At 41.0% G+C, this 21,251-nt stretch overlaps 1 protein-coding gene across 1 annotated transcript; it reads left to right on the forward strand.

Annotated features, from left to right (window-relative positions):
• The first annotated feature begins 402 nt into the window (after positions 1–402).
• On the forward strand, positions 403–20,568 carry cope (COPI coat complex subunit epsilon). The gene is made up of 10 exons (XM_033046974.1): positions 403–556; positions 4,053–4,115; positions 5,810–5,910; positions 6,415–6,567; positions 8,827–8,880; positions 11,321–11,402; positions 12,271–12,426; positions 16,937–17,005; positions 18,919–18,993; positions 20,218–20,568. Exons 1-10 carry the CDS (start codon positions 416–418, stop codon positions 20,263–20,265), a joined length of 942 nt encoding a protein of 313 aa, XP_032902865.1. The 5' UTR covers positions 403–415; the 3' UTR covers positions 20,266–20,568.
• Positions 20,569–21,251: the final 683 nt, after the last annotated feature.

Here is a 21,251-nt window from a genome sequence, read left to right on the forward strand (position 1 = left end):
ATGTTATTTTATTTTTTAGAGACTTTATTTTTTATGACACCTTTAACAACTTTTTGAAAATGACCTAAAGCATTTCAGCTCCAATGAAGTGTAGTCACAGCCACAACGGAGAATATCCATCCAATAGTCAATCTGTACAAAGCAACCACCAGTGTTGCAGTGCTAATATTTTAGGTGCAGGAACTGTCAAACAGGAGCGTCATTTCATGTTTTGCTGGGGGGGGGGGGGGCAGTTTGGGTCGGGATTGAACCGCAGGTTGGGCATCGTCAGTGGGACAGGGCGGTCCAGCCGGTCGGGCATCGTCAGTGGGACAGGGCGGCCCAGCCGGTCGGGCAGTGTCTGTGTGGGGGAGGGAAGTGTCCGCCTCCCTCCACGCATGCGCAGGGGCCCGCCGGGTTCTCTTCGGCGCCACGTATGTCGCGCCTGCGCACTCGGCGCGACGGGGGCAAGATGGCGGCGTTGCAGCAGGGGGAGGCGGATCAACTGTTCGATGTGAGGAACAGCTTCTACATCGGCAGCTACCAGCAGTGCATCAATGAAGCGCAGAAACTCAAGGTGAGGCGGCCGAGCAGCCTGACAGCGCCCGGCAACCGAGCACGTAAACAGCCGCGGGGTCGGAGGATAGGCGAGGGCCGGGGAGCCCAGGGAAAGGCGATGGGATCCTGGGCAGCAGGGAGCTGGCTGGTGGGATGTGTGGGGATGGAGGGGAGGGGGAAGGGTATGTGGGGATGGAGGGGAGGGGGAAGGGTATGAGGGGAAGGGTATGTGGGGAGGGAGGGGAGGGGGAAGGGGATGTGGGGATGGAGGGGGAAGGGTATGTGGAGAGGGAGGGGAGGGGGAAGGTATGTGGGGATGGAGGGGAGGGGGAAGGGGATGGAGGGGAGGGGGAAGGGTATGAGGGGAAGGGTATGTGGGGATGGAGGGGAGGGGGAAGGGTATGTGGGGATGGAAGGGTGGGATATGTGGAGAAGGGAGGGAAATGTGGGGGGGAGATGTGTAAGGATGGGGTATAAGGGTATGTGGGGATGGGAGGGAGTATTATGTGGGGAAGGGGGAGGGAAATATGGGGTTGGGATGTGCGTGGAGAGAAATGGGGGGAGGGGGGTGGGTGTCGTGGAGAAGAGATACCTGAGGAAGGGTGAGGACTGGGGGACATGGGGTTCAGCACCCTACCCGGTGGGTTCTTTGTGGTCAGTTTGGTTTGGTAGAGTTTTGCTTCTTTATTTTAAAAAATGCAGTTTCATGTGTAGTTGACTTCACAAATTGGGGATATTGGAGGTGGTTTCAGGGCTTTATCTTTATCAGGGCTTGATGGAGAGGCGTTGACACACAGGACTGAATGACAACCAGAGTAAAAGCCAGAGCTAACAGTGTGTTATGGCTTAATTTTAAGACCATTTTAAAATACTTTATATTTTACTATTCTGTCGTGAATCAACTTGTCTCATTTTACATTATTATTACTATATTTCTTTTGCAGTGCTATATTTTACCTTTGTAGCACTCAGCCCCAGTAAGCGTCGTGGCTTTGGCAGGTCAGGCAGCATCTGTGGAGGACAAGGGTAGGCAATGTTTTGGGTTGGGACCCTTCTTCATACTGATGAATGGAATCAACCTGAAGATGGTTCCTGACCTGAAATGTCACCCATCCATGTTTCAGAGATGCCACCTAGCCCGCTGAGTTACTCCAGCACTTTGTGTCTTATTTAAAATCTTCTGTTAACCAGCCCAATAGTTAACATTAAGAAAAGTTTACTTATCAAAAGCTTTAAACTATTGGAGCAAACCATAAATCTTATGATATAATTTGAATTAATATTGAGCCCTGTTAAACCATATAAAATAAGATACAATTCATTGGCTCTGTTGACATAAAATCTGAGCTTTAAAATTGAATAATATACCACTCTGCCTTCCCATTGTAAATAATTCTTTATTCAAATCATCCTTTATGGACAAAGGTTTCACACAATGGAAAAATTATGGAATCAAAAATATAGGACATCTTTATGGGAAAGGTACTTTTCTTTCATTTCAAGAGTTACAACAGAATTATGGACTGCACTCAAATAATTTCTTCAGATATCTACAAATTAGAGATTATGTTAAATCTAATACACAAGTTTACAGGAATAGGGAATCAGAAATTCTTGATGAATGTCTGAACAAGCATCCTAATACTGAAAGACTAATAGCTTATATTTATAACACTCTACTAAATAACGAGGTACCACCGACCGAACCATATAGATACAAATGGGAAAATGAAATAGGTCATCCTATCACGAAAGATATGTGGGACGAAAGTTTACAACAAATACATCAATGTTCATTAAATGCCAGACATACTTTAATACAATTCAAGGTCTTACATAGACTACACTTCTCTAAAATAAAACTAAATAGAATCTTCCCACAAATCTCTCCTATTTGTGATAAATGTCTACATTTAGAGGCTAATTAACACATACGTTTGCAAACTGTATAAAACTTAAACATTTTCTGGACTGATATTTTTGAAATAACTTCAGAAGTTATTAATACAAAACTGGACCCAGACACAAAATTAATAATACTTGGAATATCAGAACAAAGCTTAACACTCACAACAACCAAAGAAACTTCCTCAATTACAGTATAATAACCGGAAAAAAATTAATATTAAAATTTTGGAAAGGCCCTACAACCCCCACAATTAAAATGTGGATTACGGAAATGTCGGAGACCCTATACTTAGAAAGAATTAGACTTGTCTTAATGGACAAACAAGATCTTTTCCTTAAAATTTGGGCTCCATTCATTAACTATCTGAAGGGATAGATTGGCACAGCACGAGGACCCAGCTGAAACTTGAACTCAGGAATAGATGAAAAGCTATACTTTTTAACCTACGAACCTATCTCCATTGATGTATTACAGGTAACCCATTCCACCTCCCTTGTTTTTCTGTTGTGTTTTTTTTTGCTTTCTTTTTTATTTGTAACTTTCTACCCTCTCTTTTTCCCTCTTTCTATAAAAAATAAAAACACTAGAAGCAGAAGTAATTGATAATGGAAAATTTTAATAATGTATGACTGATGTATATGAAAAGTTTTTTTTTACTATAATATGTAACTACATTTTATAATATGTCTACTAATAAATAAATAAAAATAAAAAAAATAAAAAAAATAAAAGTTTACTTATCAAAAGCTTTAAACTATTGGAGCAAACCATAAATCTTATGATATAATTTGAATTAATATTGAGCCCTGTTAAACCATATAAAATAAGATACAATTCATTGGTTCTGTTGACATAAAATCTGAGCTAATTTTCAAATAGTTAATTGTAGGCTGTGTGTGCAAATATTGAACATAGAATGAGGTGAAGTTATCTGGATTCATATTAATGATAGGTGGATCTTTTCACTGACTTTATACTGCAATAAAAGTCCATCTAAATGGAGCAGAAAATACATTTACAAATTCCAAAGTAAAGTGAACTGCCTTAACTAAAAATACTATCATCAACTATGTTTATTTGCCCTTTTGTCAGAGCTTTCTCACAGAATTTAATTGCGATCAACTAATTTGGGGTGTGTGTAATTCCACCATCTAAATTTTCCTCCTTGAGTGATTATCAATTTAAAACATAGTGACTTAATGACTTGATGCTCTAAATAAAGGCACCACTTGATGTAGAACACAACATTGAAACTGAAACTTTGGAATTAGCTGCTGTTAACCAGAATTGGCATTTCAGACAATAGAATTCACTTGGTACAGTCTTGTTATAATGATGGAGGTATGGATCTGTGGAAAATGAACCAGAATGAGATTGAACTTGATCAATTTGATGTCATCCATGGTCAAGCAATTTTCCAATTTATTGTCTGGGGATGAATCCACAAAGAATGAGGCATTTAGATAAAGTTTTAGAAGAACAACAGCGGTGGATCTATGTCAGCGAACTATCATTTCTTCCAGATAATGGAGGCAGAGGTTTTGTTAATTACATGTCTTTGTTGCTGTTTATCTTTGTGGCAATAACAGGTCGATTTGTTTTTCAGTTCTCTAGTCCCGAGAAAGAAGTTGAGCGCGATGTTTTCCTTTATAGAGCTTATATTGCACAGGTACGGATGGTATTCTGATCATTACAGAATATCTATGTTCATTTTCAACCTTGCCTTTTTCAAGAGATGTAGATTATGAGTTACTCAGTTTAGTTTATTATTGTCACGTTCATAAGTTATACGAGTAGAATTAGGCCTATTCGGCCCATCGAGTTTACTCCACCATTCAATCATGGCTGATCTCCGCCTCCTAATCCCATTTTCCTGCCTTCTCCCCATAACCCTTGACACCTATCTTAATCAAGAATTTGTCTATCTCCGCTTTAAAAATATCCACTGACTTGGCCTCCATGTGTACTGAGGGACACTAAAAATCTTTTGTTTGCGTGCAATACAGTCAAATAAAACACTATATATGATTACAACCACCCCCCACCCCACAGTGTACAGATTAAGGATATAACATTTGGTGCAAGATAAAGTCCAATTAAAGATTCCTCCAAGGTATCCATTGATGTAGATGGGTGGTTGGGACAGCACTCCAGCTGATGAGTGGACCGTTCAGTTGCCTAATATCAGCTGGGAAGATACTGTCGCTGAATCTGGAGATATGCATTATCAAACTTCTGTGCCTTGCCTGATGGGAGAAGAGGGAGTGACCAGGTTGAGACTGGTCCTTGATTATACTGGTGGCCTTGCCGAGGCTGTGTGGAGTGTAGATTGAGTCAGTGGAATGGAGGTTGGTTTGCTAGATGATCTGAGCTACATTCACAACTCACTGCAACTTCTTGTGGTTTTGGATGGAGCTGTTCCCAAACCAGGCTGTGATGAATGAATCCCAATAAAATGCTTTCTGCAGTGCATCTGTAGAAGTTGGTGAGAGTTGTTGGGGACATGCTGAACTTCCTAAGTCTTCTAGTGAAGTAGAGGCATTGATGTGTTTTCTTGGCCATTAGGATGTATTAGGCTCCCAGTGCAAAATCGTTTAGGTAGGGTCAAGGCTGATGCCTTCTCCATTTTCCACTTCCCGTAGAGAAATTCCTGGCATGTGCACGGCATGTAACCTGATTTCATTTCACTGCACATCTTGTACGTGTATGTGACGAATAAACTTGACTTGACTTCTCAGTTGATGCTGCTGGGTCATGCACTGTCATTGTAGAACTAAGGAGCAAAACACTAACTCCTGGAAAACTGACTCGAAACATCGACCATCCCTCTTGCTTGACGGATACTGCTGAATTTGCACCAGATTCCAGCTTTTTCACCCATTTGTGTCTATAGAAATATTATCCCCCATTGTTTAAACTCACCCATGGTGCGTTGGCCTTCGATCAGGTTAATGCGTTTATCTCCTGTGAATGGACTGAGAGGAGCATCTTCTGTGCAAGCTTGATGAGAGATGAGATTAGACAGTTGCCTTCCAATTGCATGGGCGTATAATATTGCAACTAAAATAAGATACAGATATAAAAAAACATTTTATGACATCAAATTTTATTTTGTATCACAAATTTTTGGGTAGGAAATTAACTCGGGGAATTTCCGTAACCAGAATTTCCTGGGGGGAGGGGGGGGGGGGGGGGGGTTCTAGGTTTTCTTTGTTATGGTGATAAAAAGTGAAGAATGTAAATTGCCGTAGCTTTAACTGGAGACTTTTAATCTTGCTTTTCAATGTGAACATTTCTGCCAAAGCCACTGAATTTAAATGTGAACTGTTCAGAAACAAACATTATTTTTATCTTCCTGTTTAGCGAAAGTATGGTGTGGTGTTGGATGATATCAAACCAGGAGCTGCCCCCGAATTACAGGCTGTAAAAATGTTTGCTGAATATTTGTCCAGTGAGGATCACAGGTAAGAGACCATACTTTAACCCGTGTTTATTTTTTTGATGCGATGATGCAAATCTGGTTTAATTTGTCCTGAATGGCCTCGACTCAAAACAACACCCATTCCTTCTCTCTAGAGATGCTACCTGTCCTGCTGAGTTACTCCAGCATTTTGTGTTTGATCTATCCTGAATAAGTATAGCTCACTTTTAAGCATACAATATGCTAAGTTCTAATAGCATGGTTGCTTCTTGTCAGCTTAGGGTATTGCATTCAAGTCCAATTATATAATTACCTATGAAGTCTTTGAATTTTTCTTCGAAAAAAATATTGGAGAACTATCTGTCTATTTCTAACCTCTATCCCGAGATGTTGAGAGCAATTGACAATCTGGCTGGCATGATCTAATTTGGCAGAGCATATTAATTACTACATTGGTCATTTAATAAAAATACTCATGGTTAGTCTATATAAACAAGGTAAGTGTAAGAATATAAAAATAAAACTTTTAATGTTACCTCATATGCAGGGACAACACTATTTCAGAGTTGGACAAGAAGATGGCAAAGAATGTTGATGTGAGCAACATCACATTCTTGTTGATGGCATCCTCAATCTTTTTACATGAACAGAACACTGACGCAGCCCTGCGCACATTACACCAAGGAGAAAGTCTGGAATGGTGAGTATGTGTGTGCAGGCCACATCTTTCATATATCAGTATTTTATAAACACTGAATTGTCTTAAATGTGCCATAAGCCGGCATTGAGCAGAAATGCAATGAGCGAAGATTATCTCATGCAATAAATTAAAGGAAGATGTTGAATAGTACCAGAGAACCATGCTCATCCTCAAATGGGATCTTTTAAGATTTATGTGAGCAATTGAACATACAGCTGATCTCTTAGCTATGCATTCGCTTTAAAAGATCATCTTCTGACAGTCACAGCGGTATTTTATCCAGTTCATGACTTCATACTTACAGAGCGTTGAAACAATTTTAAAAAGGTAGCAAGGGCTTTCTAGACTGCTCCACCATATCGACTGACCCGACATATCGAAACTAAATTTTTCACAAACTGCCTCTTAATAGTCATACAGCATGGAAGCAGTCCTTCGGCCTAACTTGGCCATGCCGACCAAGATATCCTTTCTACACTACTCCCACGTGCCAGTGTTTCCTTATCCCTCTAAACCTTTCCTATCCATGTACCTGTCAAAATGTCTTTAAAATTTTGCTTTAGTACTCCATACACCCACATCCCTTATTTCTTGTCTAGATATATATGCAGTGACTTAATCTCCAGATCTTTTTATGTCGAGAATTCTGTAGCTTCACCCTCAATGAAGATATTTCTCATCAGTCCTGAAAAACTTTTACCGCATCCTGAGACTAGCCACTGCTTCTAGGTGTCATTCCAACCCTGCCCTGCCAGAGAGCATATTCACTGTATTCAGCCTGCCAGAACCTGTCAGAATTGTATACATTTCAAGGAGATTCCCTTCAACTGCCTGAAGGCCAGAGGGTATAGTTTTCCTTCCAACCAACATGCCTTCCCTATCATCGCTACTTTATCAACAAGACTCTTCCCCCCCCCCGTGCAATGTTCTGTTTAAGCAGCCGATGAAATTGCCAAGGCATTTAGATGTCCAAGAGAAAAGTCAGGAGTACCTGGCAGGCAAATCTCAGTCGCCTTTATACGTGCAGCCTCCTCTGCTGAAGCCTTTGTAGCAGGAGTTGTGTGCACAATATTCATAGAAACATAGAAAATAGGTGCAGGAGTAGGCCATTCGGCCCTTCGAGCCTGCACCACTATTCAATATGATCATGGCTGATCATCCAACTCAGTATCCTGTAGCTGCCTTCTCTCCATAACCCCTGATCCCTTTAGCCACAAGGGCCACATCTAACTCCCTCTTAAATATAGCCAATGAACTGGCCTCAACTACCTTCTGTGGCAGAGAGTTCCAGAGATTCACCACTCTCTGTGTGAAAAATGTTTTTCTCATCTCGGTCCTAAAGGATTGCCCCTTTATCCTTAAACTGTGACCCCTTGTCCTGGACTTCCCCAACATCGGGAACAATCTTCCTGCATCTAGCCTGTCCAACCCCTTAAGAATTTTGTAAGTTTCTATAAGATCCCCCCTCAATCTCCTAAATTCTAGCGAGTACAAGCCAAGTCTATCCAGTCTTTCTTCATATGAAAGTCCTGACATCCCAGGAATCAGTCTGGTGAACCTTCTCTGCACTCTCTCTATGGCAAGAATGTCCTTCCTCATATTTGGAGACCAAAACTGTACGCAATACTCCAGGTGTGGTCTCACCAAGACCCTGTACAACTGCAGTAGAACCTCCCTGCTCCTATACTCAAATCCTTTCGCTATGAATGCTCCTATACTCAAATCCTTTTGCTATGACTATTCTTCCTGACTCGCACACAACAATGGGATCAATTGAGCACTGCTGATACTGAGTCACCCCAAGAGCAAGCAGGATGGATTTGAAACAGTTTTACTCCATTCGCTACTTGCTTTACTAATGGCATGTTGCAGCTTTTCCCAATCTGGATTCCTGAAATAGCAATCGTGATGGTGCATTCGCAGAATTTTGTTATTTACATATATTTTTTGGAAATGAATTAGAAACATATTAAACATAGAAAATAGGTGCAGGAGTAGGCCACTCAGTCCTTCGAGCCAGCACTGCTGATACCATTCAATACGATCATGGCTGATCATCCAAAATCAGTACTCCGTTCCTGCGTTCTCCCCATATCCCTTGATTCAGTTAGCCCTAAGAGCTAAATTGTACTCTCTTGAATTTAAACTATGTACTAAGAATATCTCTGCTTGCCTTTGAATTCTTGGAGTTTTATTAACAGAATGTTTTTCATTCTGTCAATAACCTAGGTTAATTTGTGTCTCTTTCACCCTCTACAGCATGGCCATGTCAATACAGATCTTTTTGAAGCTCGACAGGCTGGATCTAGCTCGGTAAATACATCAAAATAGCAGTTCAAAAGAAAATATATTGCATCACTTGATTAAGTTCAAATTTTTGCACACTTTTCTGAGAAATCATGGCTGGAGAATGAACTATCACTTCTAAATACCTCTCATTGAGGTGACTGAAAAGGTTAATTTTAAGGAATTGTGAATAATTGTCGTACATTAACCTATCAAGTTAGCTAGGTTATTTCAAAGAATGGTTTGCAGGATTGCTGCTTAAAATCTTTTCTCGCCTGTCACTATCATTATATCTCAAATTACCTATGTTACCCCTATTATTCAATGACAACTCGTGAATGAGAGTAAGATTGACCTGAAAAATGTAGCAACTGCAGTGCACTAGCCTCACCAAATAATTTCTTGTTTAAGTGTTCCATATTGATCCTGAGTACGGGTGCTGTCTGTATGGAGTTTTTATGTTCTCCCCATGATCTGAGTGGGTTTTCTCCGGCTGCTCCAGTTTCCTTCCACACTACAAAGACGTACAGGTTTGTAGGCTAATTGGCTTGGTAAAATTGCAAATTATCCCTACTGTGTGTAAGATAGCTGGTGCGAGGGTAACGCTGGTCGGCGCGGTCTCGATGGGCTGAAGGGCCTGTTTCCGCACTGTATCTCTTAAACAATACTAAAATTAATTATTATTCTGCAAATAGTAATTTTTTGCTTCTATCTGCATGATTCGTCTTGAATAGGTGAGGGCAGGAATGTTATAAATCAAATAAATTATCTGAATGAGATTAACAGTTGCAGCTAAGAATGCCACCTATTTTGCTTGTCTTGATTCATTCTCCTTCCTCCCCCTGCCTCAAAGGACAACCTTCTTGATATGGAGTAATTGTCCTCACTGCAGAACATTAATTAAACTTTTTAAAAAATAATTAATTAAACATCCTTTTTCTTTTTTAATACATTCTGTTTGAACCAGATCCCAATTATGTCATTGAGATGCTATTTTAGCAGTGCTGCTGGATAGAATCAGCTGTCAAATAATTGGATAATGATTTGGCTCCCTCGTGTGACAAAAACAACAGCTCAGTCCAGCCCTTTTCCAGGAAAGCAGCGTGGGTTTGTGAAAACAGATACATAGCTTGGTGAAGCAGTTCCACAGTGAATTAGGTATTCTTTTATTTTTTGGATTAAAGATTCTAGTCAGTGGTTGGAATTAATTTTATTGGCTTCTGTTCTCCTTTATTGTTTTGAGATTAAATGGACGGTGATGAAAATATGGAATTTCTACTTCAGTCTAAGATTGAATTCACACAAATTTGTTTTACTCGGGTGCAAACCCAGATAATGATTGTTTTATTTTCTGTGAATTTTCTTTAATGTGTGAACAATCATGAAGTTGGAAAAAGCTATTTGACTCATTGAAGATCAACCTTGCCCAAGCATCCTGTCCACAGGGACTATATTTGTCTACTTTACCAGACCTAGTGTTTATTATGAACAAATATTCTTTGCTTAAATGGTTTGCAATATTAAAAGAATAATTCTAACTTCATATTGGACCACTGTCATTTAAAAAGACATTTTGGATTCTCATTGCAATCCTGACAAATGCTCTAGGTTTTTCTGATCATTTATTGATTGATAGCATTCCTGCCCTCACCTATTCAAGATAAATTCTGCAGATAGAAGCAAAAATTACAATTAAAGCAAGAGGTTTTATCCAATCCAACCGTCACATTTGCAGAAGAATAACTGACTAATGTTACGGAACTCTTAAACAAGAAATTATTTGGTGGTACTGATGCACTGCAGTTAATAATTTTTCAGGTCATTCCTACTGTCTCTTTCCCAACTTGAACAAAGATAGTTAAGCAAACCAATAGTGAAACTGACACAATGTAATTATTCTGGAATGCTAGATTGATGCTGGTTTAAACTGAAGATAGACACAAAAAGCTGGAGTAACTCAGCGGGACAGGCACCATCTGAAGAAGGGTCTCGACCCGAAACATCACCCATTCCTTCTCTCCAGAGATGCTGCCTGTCCCGCTGAGTTACTCCTGCTTTTTGTACCTATTGCTAGATTGAGACTTGTCCAAGAAGCTTCCAGTCCTGATTCTTAGTTTGTGATATCTACTGTTGAATGTTGATGGATGCCACAATTGGCCTTCAAGACACAGGGCAAGGTAGAGGGAGGTTGACCAGGTAATTGATTCTATTGAGTGACAAGTTGTTTCCTCCTTTATCCCATTGGGATAAAGGATGGCACTTCAACTTCTCTCTAACCACCAGCAAATTGAAGAACATTGAGTCCCATCAAAAACAGAAACCTTTTGAGACTTATTGGATGGCATCAGTAGGATGCACTCCAAATGGGAGGAAAAGGGAACTTTGAGGAAAATAAATTGCATTGTTATTATCAGTCTACATAGTTGAGTCATTCATTTTGAGTAATTAATAACAATATCTAATTTAGAAAGGAACTGAAGAAGATGCACGAATCAGATGAAGATGCCACCCTGACACAGTTATCAACAGCCTGGATGAACCTCGTTATGGTTAGTGAAGATTTATGATATGTAATGGATTAGCAACCTGGATACATTTGCTGATATTGGGTGGGTAGAGAGTTGGTGATGTGACGATAGGAGAGATAAAGCGAAAGTTCAATTTAGTTAGTGAACCTACATCTCTGCTTTAGGGATGTCTCCAACTTATTCCAAGGCTTGATATCTCAGATGAACCTGAAGACAGGTTTAAGGTTAGAGGGGAGCCTGGGGGACAATTTTTTCCACACCAAGGGTGGTGGGGAAATAGAATGAGCAGCCAGAGGAATTTCTTGAGCCAACGGGGACGGGATATACCATGGGTATATGGACAATGGGGACCCGGCTTGGGGGAACTGCTGTGGTGGGGGGGGGAGACAAAAGGGGGAGCCGGCGTGCTTTGTAACTTTGTCAGCACCGTGGGTGGTTGCTATTTGTATACATTGTGTATGCAAGCAAAGAATCTCACTGTGCTTAGTCACATGTGACAATAAAGTATTCCTACCCTAACAACATATAAAATACATTTGGACAGGTTTGGAGGGATATGGGCCAAACCTGGGCAGGTGGCACTAGTGCAGATGGGACATCTTTGTCAATGTGTATGTTTGTCCAAAGGTTCTGTTTCCGTGCTGGATGATTCTATGATTCTAAATGCTGTCAAGTGTTGGGGGCAGGGATGAGTAATGGTGTGCTTGATTTGTTATTGAGATCCCTACAAAGTCCAGGCACATGACGTCATTACTAATTGACTGTATTGGTAGGTTGAAACCACTCGTTGTTGCGATTACAATAACCTGTAAATGTTCTGTGAATTCTTACTGTGCTGTATAATTTGCTGTCCCTCTGGCAAATCTATTTTATTGACTGCTCTCTACAGGGTGGGGACAAGCTGCAGGACGCCTTTTACATTTTCCAAGAAATGGCAGATAAGTACACAGCAACCTTGTTGCTCCTGAATGGACAAGCTGCTTGCCAGATGGCACAGGGGAAGTGGGATGATGCAGAAGGAGTTCTGCAGGAAGCACTGGACAAGGTAAGAAACTCTTAAAGTGTAGACACGAGGAACTGCAGATGCTGGAATCTTGCCTCGAACACAGTGCTGGAGTAACCCAGTGGTCAGGGTCCCGACCCAAAACATTACCTATCCATGTTCTCCAGAAAATCTGCCTGACCCGCTAAGTTACTCCAGCACTTTGCGTTCTACACAAGGGTCTTAAAAGTGGCTGAGTAAAACTACAGTAGCTTTCAACCTGACAAATTGTGCCACTATATTTGTAGCAACTTTTTGCTATAGAAATCCCAAACCTGTCTCGTTGCCTAATGTCTTTTGCTCTTCGCTTGAAATATTTAATCTTTCTTTCGAGATAAAATGGTTCGTCAGCTTCAGCTACAACCTTTGTCAAATTATTCTTTGCACCAATATACCAACTTTAAAAAAATAATCAGTCCATGTGATGGGATTATTATCCCTTATATAGACTATTATCTGAATGGTGGCCGATTAGGAAAAGGGGAGATGCAACAAGACCTGGGTGTCATGGTACACCAGTCATTGAAAGTAGGCATGCAGGTGCAGCACGCAGTGAAGAAAGCGAATGGTATGTTAGCATTCATAGCAAAAGGATTTGAGTATAGGAGCAGGGAGGTTCTACTGCACTTGTACAGGTTCTTGGTGAGACCACGCCTGGAGTATTGCGTACAGTCTTGGTCTCCTAATCTGAGGAAGGACATTCTTGCCAAAGAGGGAGTACAGAGAAGGTTCACCAGACTGATTCCTGGGATGTCAGGACTTTCATATGAAGAAAGACTGGATAGACTCAGCTTGTACTCGCTAGAATTTAGAAGATTGAGGGGGAATCTTATAGAAACTTACAAAATTCTTAAGGGGTTGGACAGGTTAGATGCAGGAAGATTGTTCCCGATGTTGGGGAAGTCCAGAACAAGGGGTCACAGTTTAAGGATAAAGGGGAAATCTTTTAGGACTGAGATGAGAATAACATTTTTTACACAGAGAGTGGTGAATCTCTGGAATTCTCTGCCACAGAATGTAGTTGAGGCCAGTTCATTGGCTATATTTAAGAGGGAGATAGATGTGGCCCTTGTAGCTAAAGGGATCAGGGGGTATGGAGAGAAGGCAGGTACAGGATACCGAGTTGGATGATCAGCCATGAACATATTGAATGGCGGTGCAGACTCGAAAGGCCGAATGACCTACTCCTGCACCTATTTTCTATGTTTCTAAGGGTCTCGACTCAAAATGTCAACTATTCGCTTTCCTCGACAGATACTGCCAGAACCACTGAGTACCTCCAGAAATCTTTTGCTCTAGATTCTAGTGTCTGTAGTCTGTGGCAAAAAAAAACAGTGATAGAGGAACTCTGCCGGTCAAGCAGCATCTGGAGGGAATGGACAGGCCACATTTTGGGCCAGGACCCTTGCTCAGACGGATTGGAATAGAGAGAGAAAGCTGGAACAGAGAGGTTGAGGCAGGTCAAAGCCTGGCACGTGGATATAGGTGAAGGGGTTTCATTGGCAAATGGAGTAAGTGACAAAGGCTCGAGGTGAAAAGAAGAGTGGCGCATGAGTGACATGTACAGCTGGAGGGAGGTATATGGTTGGGGGCTGCAGAGAAAGAGGAGGGATAAAGGGGAATTGATGTCTTGGGAATGAAAGATGAGTGTATGAAGGAGCAGGGTCACTGGGGAGGGGAGATGTAGGTGTGCACCAGGTGAAGGAGGGGAATATTCCTACTCGACAATCCCTATCTCCAAACATCAAAACTCTTACTAATTAATATAAAATTAATGTTTCATTTGCAAATTCCCCAACCAGAGGAAGCAACATTTACCTTTTCATCAAAACCTTCATGGGGAAAAAAACACTTCCAGTGGAAATAATCTCATTATCCCAGATTTTGAATGAATGTCACTCTGGTAAATCAAAACTACATATTCAATGTTCTTAAATTGATCATTCTAAACCATGAGCGTTTCTCTTGACACTTCCAGAAGTGTCATTCATAGTATCTACAGGGGAAGGTGATTGGGCCGGAAGTTTGAAGGGTATTGTTGTTATATTTATAAATGGTTTATTGTCTTTGCACTCAGCCTTCTTGATCACGCAGATCAAAAGTCCAAATTTCAACCCCTAATGTTGTGCCGTTGTTAGTTAATCATCACTTGCGGTAGGAAATTGAACCTTGGCCTTGTGAGGAAGGGTGGGGAGAGTCGGGCGTAGTACCTGCTCTGCTCCGCTCCTGTCATTGCGGAACAGTGGATGAATTGGGTTTGGATAAAGCTTGGTTTGACTGGGCAAGTTTCTGCCACCAAACTGAGCATGTGTTATGGAGAACTAGAATGGGATGATGGGGCAGGTGAGATCAGCAAGCTGGTACAGACGCTGTAGGAATTTTCAGTGTGTTGCTTAGGGTTGCATCAGATGAATGGCTGATGTAACTATCCGTGTCACCTGTGACATTCATAAATCAATGATGTTTTTAATATTTAAAAGTTGAACTAAGTGCAATGTGATTGTATGGGGCTGACAATAATAATAATAACAATAATAATGGATGGGATTTATATAGCGCCTTTCTAGAATACTCAAGGCGCTTTACATCGCATTATTCATACACTCCTCAGTCACACTCGGTGGTGGTGAGCTACTTCTGTAGCCACAGCTGCCCTGGGGCAGACTGACGGAAGCGTGGCTGCTAATCTGCGCCTACGGCCCCTCCGACCACCACCAATCACTCACACACAGTCAAAGGTGGGTGAAGTGTCTTGCCCAAGGACACAACGACAGTATGCACTCCAAGCGGGATTCGAACCGGCTACCTTCCGGTTGCCAGCCGAACACTTAGCCCATTGTGCCATCTGTCGTCCCAATAAGATGTACAAAAGGAGATTTGGTGCCATCTAGTGGTGATGTTGCAATGAAAAATGTTCAAGAAGGAACTGCAGATGCTGGAGAATCGAAGGTAGACAAAATTGCTGGAGAAACGCAGCGGGTGCGGCAGCATCTATGGAGCGAAAGAAATGGGCAACGTTTCGGCCCGAAACGTTGCCCATTTCCTTCGCTCCATAGATGCTGCCGCACCCGCTGAGTTTCTCCAGCAATTTTGTCTACCTTGCAATGAAAAATATTGAATTAGTCTGGATTGTGGAGAATAAAACTCCGTCTACAATCATGTTCTACTAAAGACTTCAAATGAAAGGTGGTTCAGATATTTCAGCATGCACTGCATATCCAGGGTTCAGAATTACTACATTAATTCCTCATATTTTATCTACCTCATGAAAATCCTTCATGAAAATACACCGTAACTCAGCTTTTACTTGACAGTTATAGATTCTATCATTTTCACCCATGCGAGTCCAAACTACATATTCTTTGCTTTGTGTTCTTTAAAATGAGGTCCTCTCTGGCCCACTCTATATTAATCGTTTTATTTCTGCCTTATCGAAAAATAAACATCTTTGAGGCAGAGATGAATACTTGGTAAGAAAGTTAGTAAAATATTATCACTGGTAGATGTGAACGCAGATTTATGGTTATAACCAGCTGAGCCATGATCTTACTAAATGCTAAAGCAGTGACAAAAATTAATGGAGATTAATTTTGTTTCATTGATATTTCTGTTGATCTTCTATAAATTATAACTATTCAGATGCAGCACCTTGGCTTTAGTTAACTTGATTTCTCGCTTGTCATCTGCCTGCTCTTTACTCACCGAAGTCTCACAGGGATCTGCCACACATAGATGCGATAAGATGCCATTGATTTCCCTCGAGTAACCTTTATATCCAACACTTATTGATTCTTCCATAACCGACCTACTGCTGTCAATCCTATCTTTTCCACATGTATGCTTGTACCAGGAGCTGCTTTGCAGACTTGCCATGATACCTAGAACCTTCTTATTGACACAGCTGCATCTTTGATATTTGTGGAGTAGGATGATTTAATGTTAAACTTAAAACCAATGTTTCATTATCAATGTGTTCTGTAGCACGTGGGAAGATTTTCTTTCTAATTTTGCTTAACCTTGTATGTGAAGCAAGGTGAAATTTCTAGCTTTCACCAATAAACAGGTTGGCTATAAATGCAGAAATATGGAACTGCACATGCTAGTTACAAAAAAGACACAGCTGGAGTAACTCAGTGGGTCAGGTAGCATCTCTGGAGAACATGAATAGATGACATTTTGGGACGTGACCCTTCTGTCTGAAGAGGGGTCCTGACCTGAAATATCCCCGACCCATCTTCTCTAAAGATGCTGCATGACCCGCTGAATTGCTCTGGCACTTTGTCTTTTTGGAGTTAAATGCCTTGTTCTGAATGTTCAACGCAGCCATTTGTGCTGGTCTTGCTGTATTTTGAATCCTTCTGGTCCCAATGCTTCTTTCTTCCTAGAAGAATTGAGTGAATTTATCTATACTGATTTATCAATGAGGTCGTAATGCAACTACACTTCCTTGAGTCGTATGTTCGGAATCTACTTTGAATGTTAAACCATTAATACATATCTTCAATCCTCATAGGACAGCAATCATCCAGAAACACTCATCAACCTGATCGCACTTTCTCAGCATCTAGGCAAGGCTCCTGAGGTAAGGCTTCTGAAAAAAATTGGCATGACATTCATTTGATCTTTCCTCATTGCTCAGTCAGTAAATACTTTATGCGTTGTGGAAATGGAAGGCTCTGACAAGTATTGTCCCATGTTGAATTCCTAATCTCTTCTGAACAAAATTGCATACGCCTTGACTAAACCAAGGGACACAAAAATTTGTATTGCATCCCTGATGAAGAGAGATGACGTTCAAGTGGGCTCGGGAGGGATTGCAAAATTGTCCACGTAATTCATGTGATTCTATGTTCAGAGTCCCATCTCTTCCACAGTCTCTTATCCCTATCATCCGTGGAAGGCATCATAGTCTGAAGAAGGGTTTCAACCCGAAACGTTGCCTATTTCCTTCGCTCCATAGATGCTGCCTCACCCGCTGCGTTTCTCTAGCATTTTTGTCTACCATAGCTTTCGCTGTACGTCGGTACACGTGATAATAAACTAAACTAGCTGTCAAATACACTTGCCCCAGGCAAACCACACTAAGCGGGCCTAGTGTAGGTTTAGAACAGTTAAAACAGTTCTTTGCACATGTCAGAAGTGAAGTTCTATATGTTTTTGATAAGTTGTTAGGAAGTTTCAGGAAGCCATCAATATAATTTTCAATGTAGTGGGAGATGGGCCTTTGAGGCTCTAAGTGAGTTATAGATGCAGCCCAGTCCATCACACAGTCTACACTTCCCACTCTTGACTCCATTTACACTTCATGCTGCCTCGGAAAAGCAGTCAACATAATCAAAGACGTCCCATACAAATCATTTTGAATGTTATCATAAGGAATAGGAGTAGAATTAGACCATTCAGCCCATCAAACCTCCACTATTCAATCATAGCTGATCTATCTCTCTCCGTCCTAACCCCATTCTCCTGCCTTCTCCCCATAACCTCTGACACCTGTACTAATCGAGAATCTATCTATCTCTGCCTTAGAAAATATTCACTAACTTTGCCTCCACAGCCTTCTGTGGCAAAGAATTCCATAGATTCACCACCCTCTGACTAAAGAAATTGCTCATTATCTCCTTCCTAAAAGAATGTCCTTTAATTCTGAGGCTATGACCTCTAGTCCTAGACTCTTCCACTGGTGGAACCATCCTCTCCACATCCACTCTATCCAAGCCTTTCACTATTCTGTACGTTTCACTGAGGTTCCCCTCATTCTTATAAACTCCAGTGAGTACAGGCCCAGTGCTGACAAACGCTCATCAGAGGTTAACCTACTCATTCCTGAGATTCTTGTAAACCTCTGAACCCTCTTCAGAGGCAACACATTCTTCCTCAGATATGGTGCCCAAAATTGCTCACAATCTTTCTCCCACCTGGTCCTGTCCGGCAGAAGGTACAGAAGCATGAAAGCGCACACTGCCAGACTTAGGAACTGCTTCTCCCCTCTGTTACCAGGCTTCTGAACGGTCCTTCTGTAAGTTAGGGTACTGTCCCAATACTCTACCCCATTGTGGACATTTGACTTTGTTCTGGAACTCGTGCACTACAATGCTGAGAACTATATTCTACACTTCTTCCCCTTTGCTCGATCAATTGTACTTTAATTTGAACTGATTGTGTAGTATATCTGAACTGTTTGGATAGCATGCAAAACAAAGCTTTTCACTGTACCTCAGTACACGTGACAATAATCCTAACCGTATATTGACAATGGTAAATGGCCTACGCAGGTACACAAAATAGCCCTGAGCTCCAATTCATCAGTAAGTGGCACAGGCTTCAAGTTTGAATTGCTCTGTTGGTTTTAACTGCTATTTCAGATTTCTTGCTGCATTGTCTGCATTCCTATGATAATTATAACCAACAGTGAGATTTCAGGTCATGCCACATGCAATCCATCGCTGTTGGTGTTGCCTCCTCACACTAAGGTGCACTGTCTTTATTAAACAGGTCAGTAACCGCTACCTCTCTCAGCTAAAGGATGGACACAGAGGGCACCCTTTTGTTAAAGAATATATGACCAAGGTATGTGAAAACTTGTAAATCAAATATGCATTATCATTAGCAAATTTAATGAAGGTGTCTGGTTTAAAAAAATGTTTTTAAACATTTCCAGTAAAATATCACTATTTTGATCTCAAATCTTTATTCGGATAGAAGAGTGATTTGGGAAATCCACGATGTACTTGAGTCATGCTAGGACATGTTAGAATTGTCAGTGTTAAGTACTTTGCTATTCAGTAAGCCTCATACTAATTACGTTACAATTAAAAACCCTCAAAGATACCATTAGATCTTGCTGTCTGGTTCAGAATATTAATTATAGATTAATAGACACTGTATGTGGGCCCTTATCAATATTACTGAGCATTCTGCTAAACTGTGGAACCATGACTCATAATGCCTTTGAATGCATCATCAAGGTTGTCTTAACGATGTCTGTTATGGCCATCTCAGGTTAGTCCACACCTTTGTGCAAAATGCATTTCATGCTGAATAATTAACAAAATGATATCTTACTCATCACCTTTTAAACCCATCGGACATTTCAAATTGCTTCACTCTACAAGTACTTTAGCTTCATGGTTACCTGCAGCAGTAGGAAATCCAAGAGGCAATTTACACCACAAGACATAGCTGGACAAGAACTAGATCATTTCTGATTATGTTAACCAATAGACGCATTCACTTATCCAAGAAATAAGTCGAATTTTGCTCTACTATATATATTTCGGTATACTATTTTCCCGACGGCAACAGACTGTAACTGGCTCTAACTGACATGCTGGGGAACATCAGATATGATTCTAGTGACATGTATGTCACACTGAATTAATGGAATTGAAAAATATGGCTGTGATCCGATATTTCAATAGATAGCAAGACCTTGCATGGCTAGATTCCAAGGACGTTTCCAGCATTAGATTTATATAATTTGTTTGTGTTTATTGCCAGTAATTTATAATTCTGCAGCCGATATGGAGCAAAGTGCAGCCTTCTTATTCATCTCAAAGGGAATACCCAAGGGTGTGAATGTAGCACACATATTAAAAAGAACAGCACCTTTATTATAGATAGTTAGAGCTCCTTCCAGCAGACATCGCCTTCTGGGTTCTGTGATTTGTGATGTGAATTGAGTTTCTGATGCAATTCTCTATGGTGTGTGTACTAAAGATGTATTCAGTATGCAAGAGCTGCCCCATATGTTCGCGTACTTCAAAAATAAATGTGTTCTAAACTGTCCCACAGGAGAATGAGTTTGATCGATTGGCGTTGCAGTACGCTCCAAGTGCGTGAGTAGAATGGAAACAATATCCGTGAAGATTAACAGAATTTAATATCTTGGACCATTTTTTTTTTTAAGCTCCCCCAACTGTGGAAGTGTATTTAAACTAATGTCTTATGATCTGAAACCTTGTATAAAGTGACCTGAGAGCAATTGTTACTTGCTTGAGACTCTGCTGTTTAATATTAAAGACTGTTATATTTGAGGTCAATTCAAGTAATCAAATTTGTTGAAACCTGTACAATGAAATGCCCAAATGTTAGTTATATTAACTGTGGAATTATACTGTTAATAAAATTTATTAAGCTCCCAAATATCTGTACACAAGATTTGAAATGCATTGCTAAGCTTGCTTGTATTGCCCATATCTGTGCAAGAAGGAACTGCAGATGCTGGTTTAAACCGAAGATAGACACAAAATGCTGGAGTAACTCAGCAGGACAGGCAGCATCTCGGGAGAGAAGGAATCGGTGATGTCTCTGGTCGAGACCCTTCTTCAGTCTGAAGAAAGGTCTCGACCTGAACCGTCACCCATTCCTTCTCTCCAGAGATGCTGCCCGTCCCATTGAGTTACTCCAGCATTTTGTGTCTATTGCCCATAACTGTCGGTTTGCATGCAATGTCGCCCTTGTGGTGATAGTGCTTTGGTAAATGGCTGGTTTAGCCTAGTTACATTCCACCCTCTACCACAGAAGCCAGCTCCAGTTTCAACGTATAGTTTGCACAGTGCCTCATGATCTCCACCAGAATAATGGCATGGGTTATCTCCATGGGGAAGATGTTTCCTGTATGGGATTGCGTCACCCCTCTGAACACAGCAATAATTGGCCTGTGGTGGGAGATTGCAACCTTCATGTGGTCCGCCCTGTTTCAACGAGTGCAATCAACTGGCCGTGCACGATCAAATAGAACAAGTTGTCCCACAATTTTTGGCTGTGCATGCCATACGCAAGAAGAATTAGCCTTATTATTATCCACATTGCCTTCAGCAGTATTC

This window comes from Amblyraja radiata, chromosome 29, assembly GCF_010909765.2.
Source record: "Amblyraja radiata isolate CabotCenter1 chromosome 29, sAmbRad1.1.pri, whole genome shotgun sequence".
NCBI classification, from domain to species: domain Eukaryota; kingdom Metazoa; phylum Chordata; class Chondrichthyes; order Rajiformes; family Rajidae; genus Amblyraja; species Amblyraja radiata.

Coding starts and splice junctions, on each gene's coding strand:
- cope (XM_033046974.1), top strand. CDS start 416: ATGTCGCGCCTGCGCACTCGGCGCGACGGGGGCAAGATGGCGGCGTTG. Junction 557..4,052: donor ATGAAGCGCAGAAACTCAAG/GTGAGGCGGCCG, acceptor TTTGTTTTTCAG/TTCTCTAGTCCCGAGAAAGA. Junction 8,881..11,320: donor GACAGGCTGGATCTAGCTCG/GTAAATACATCA, acceptor TATCTAATTTAG/AAAGGAACTGAAGAAGATGC.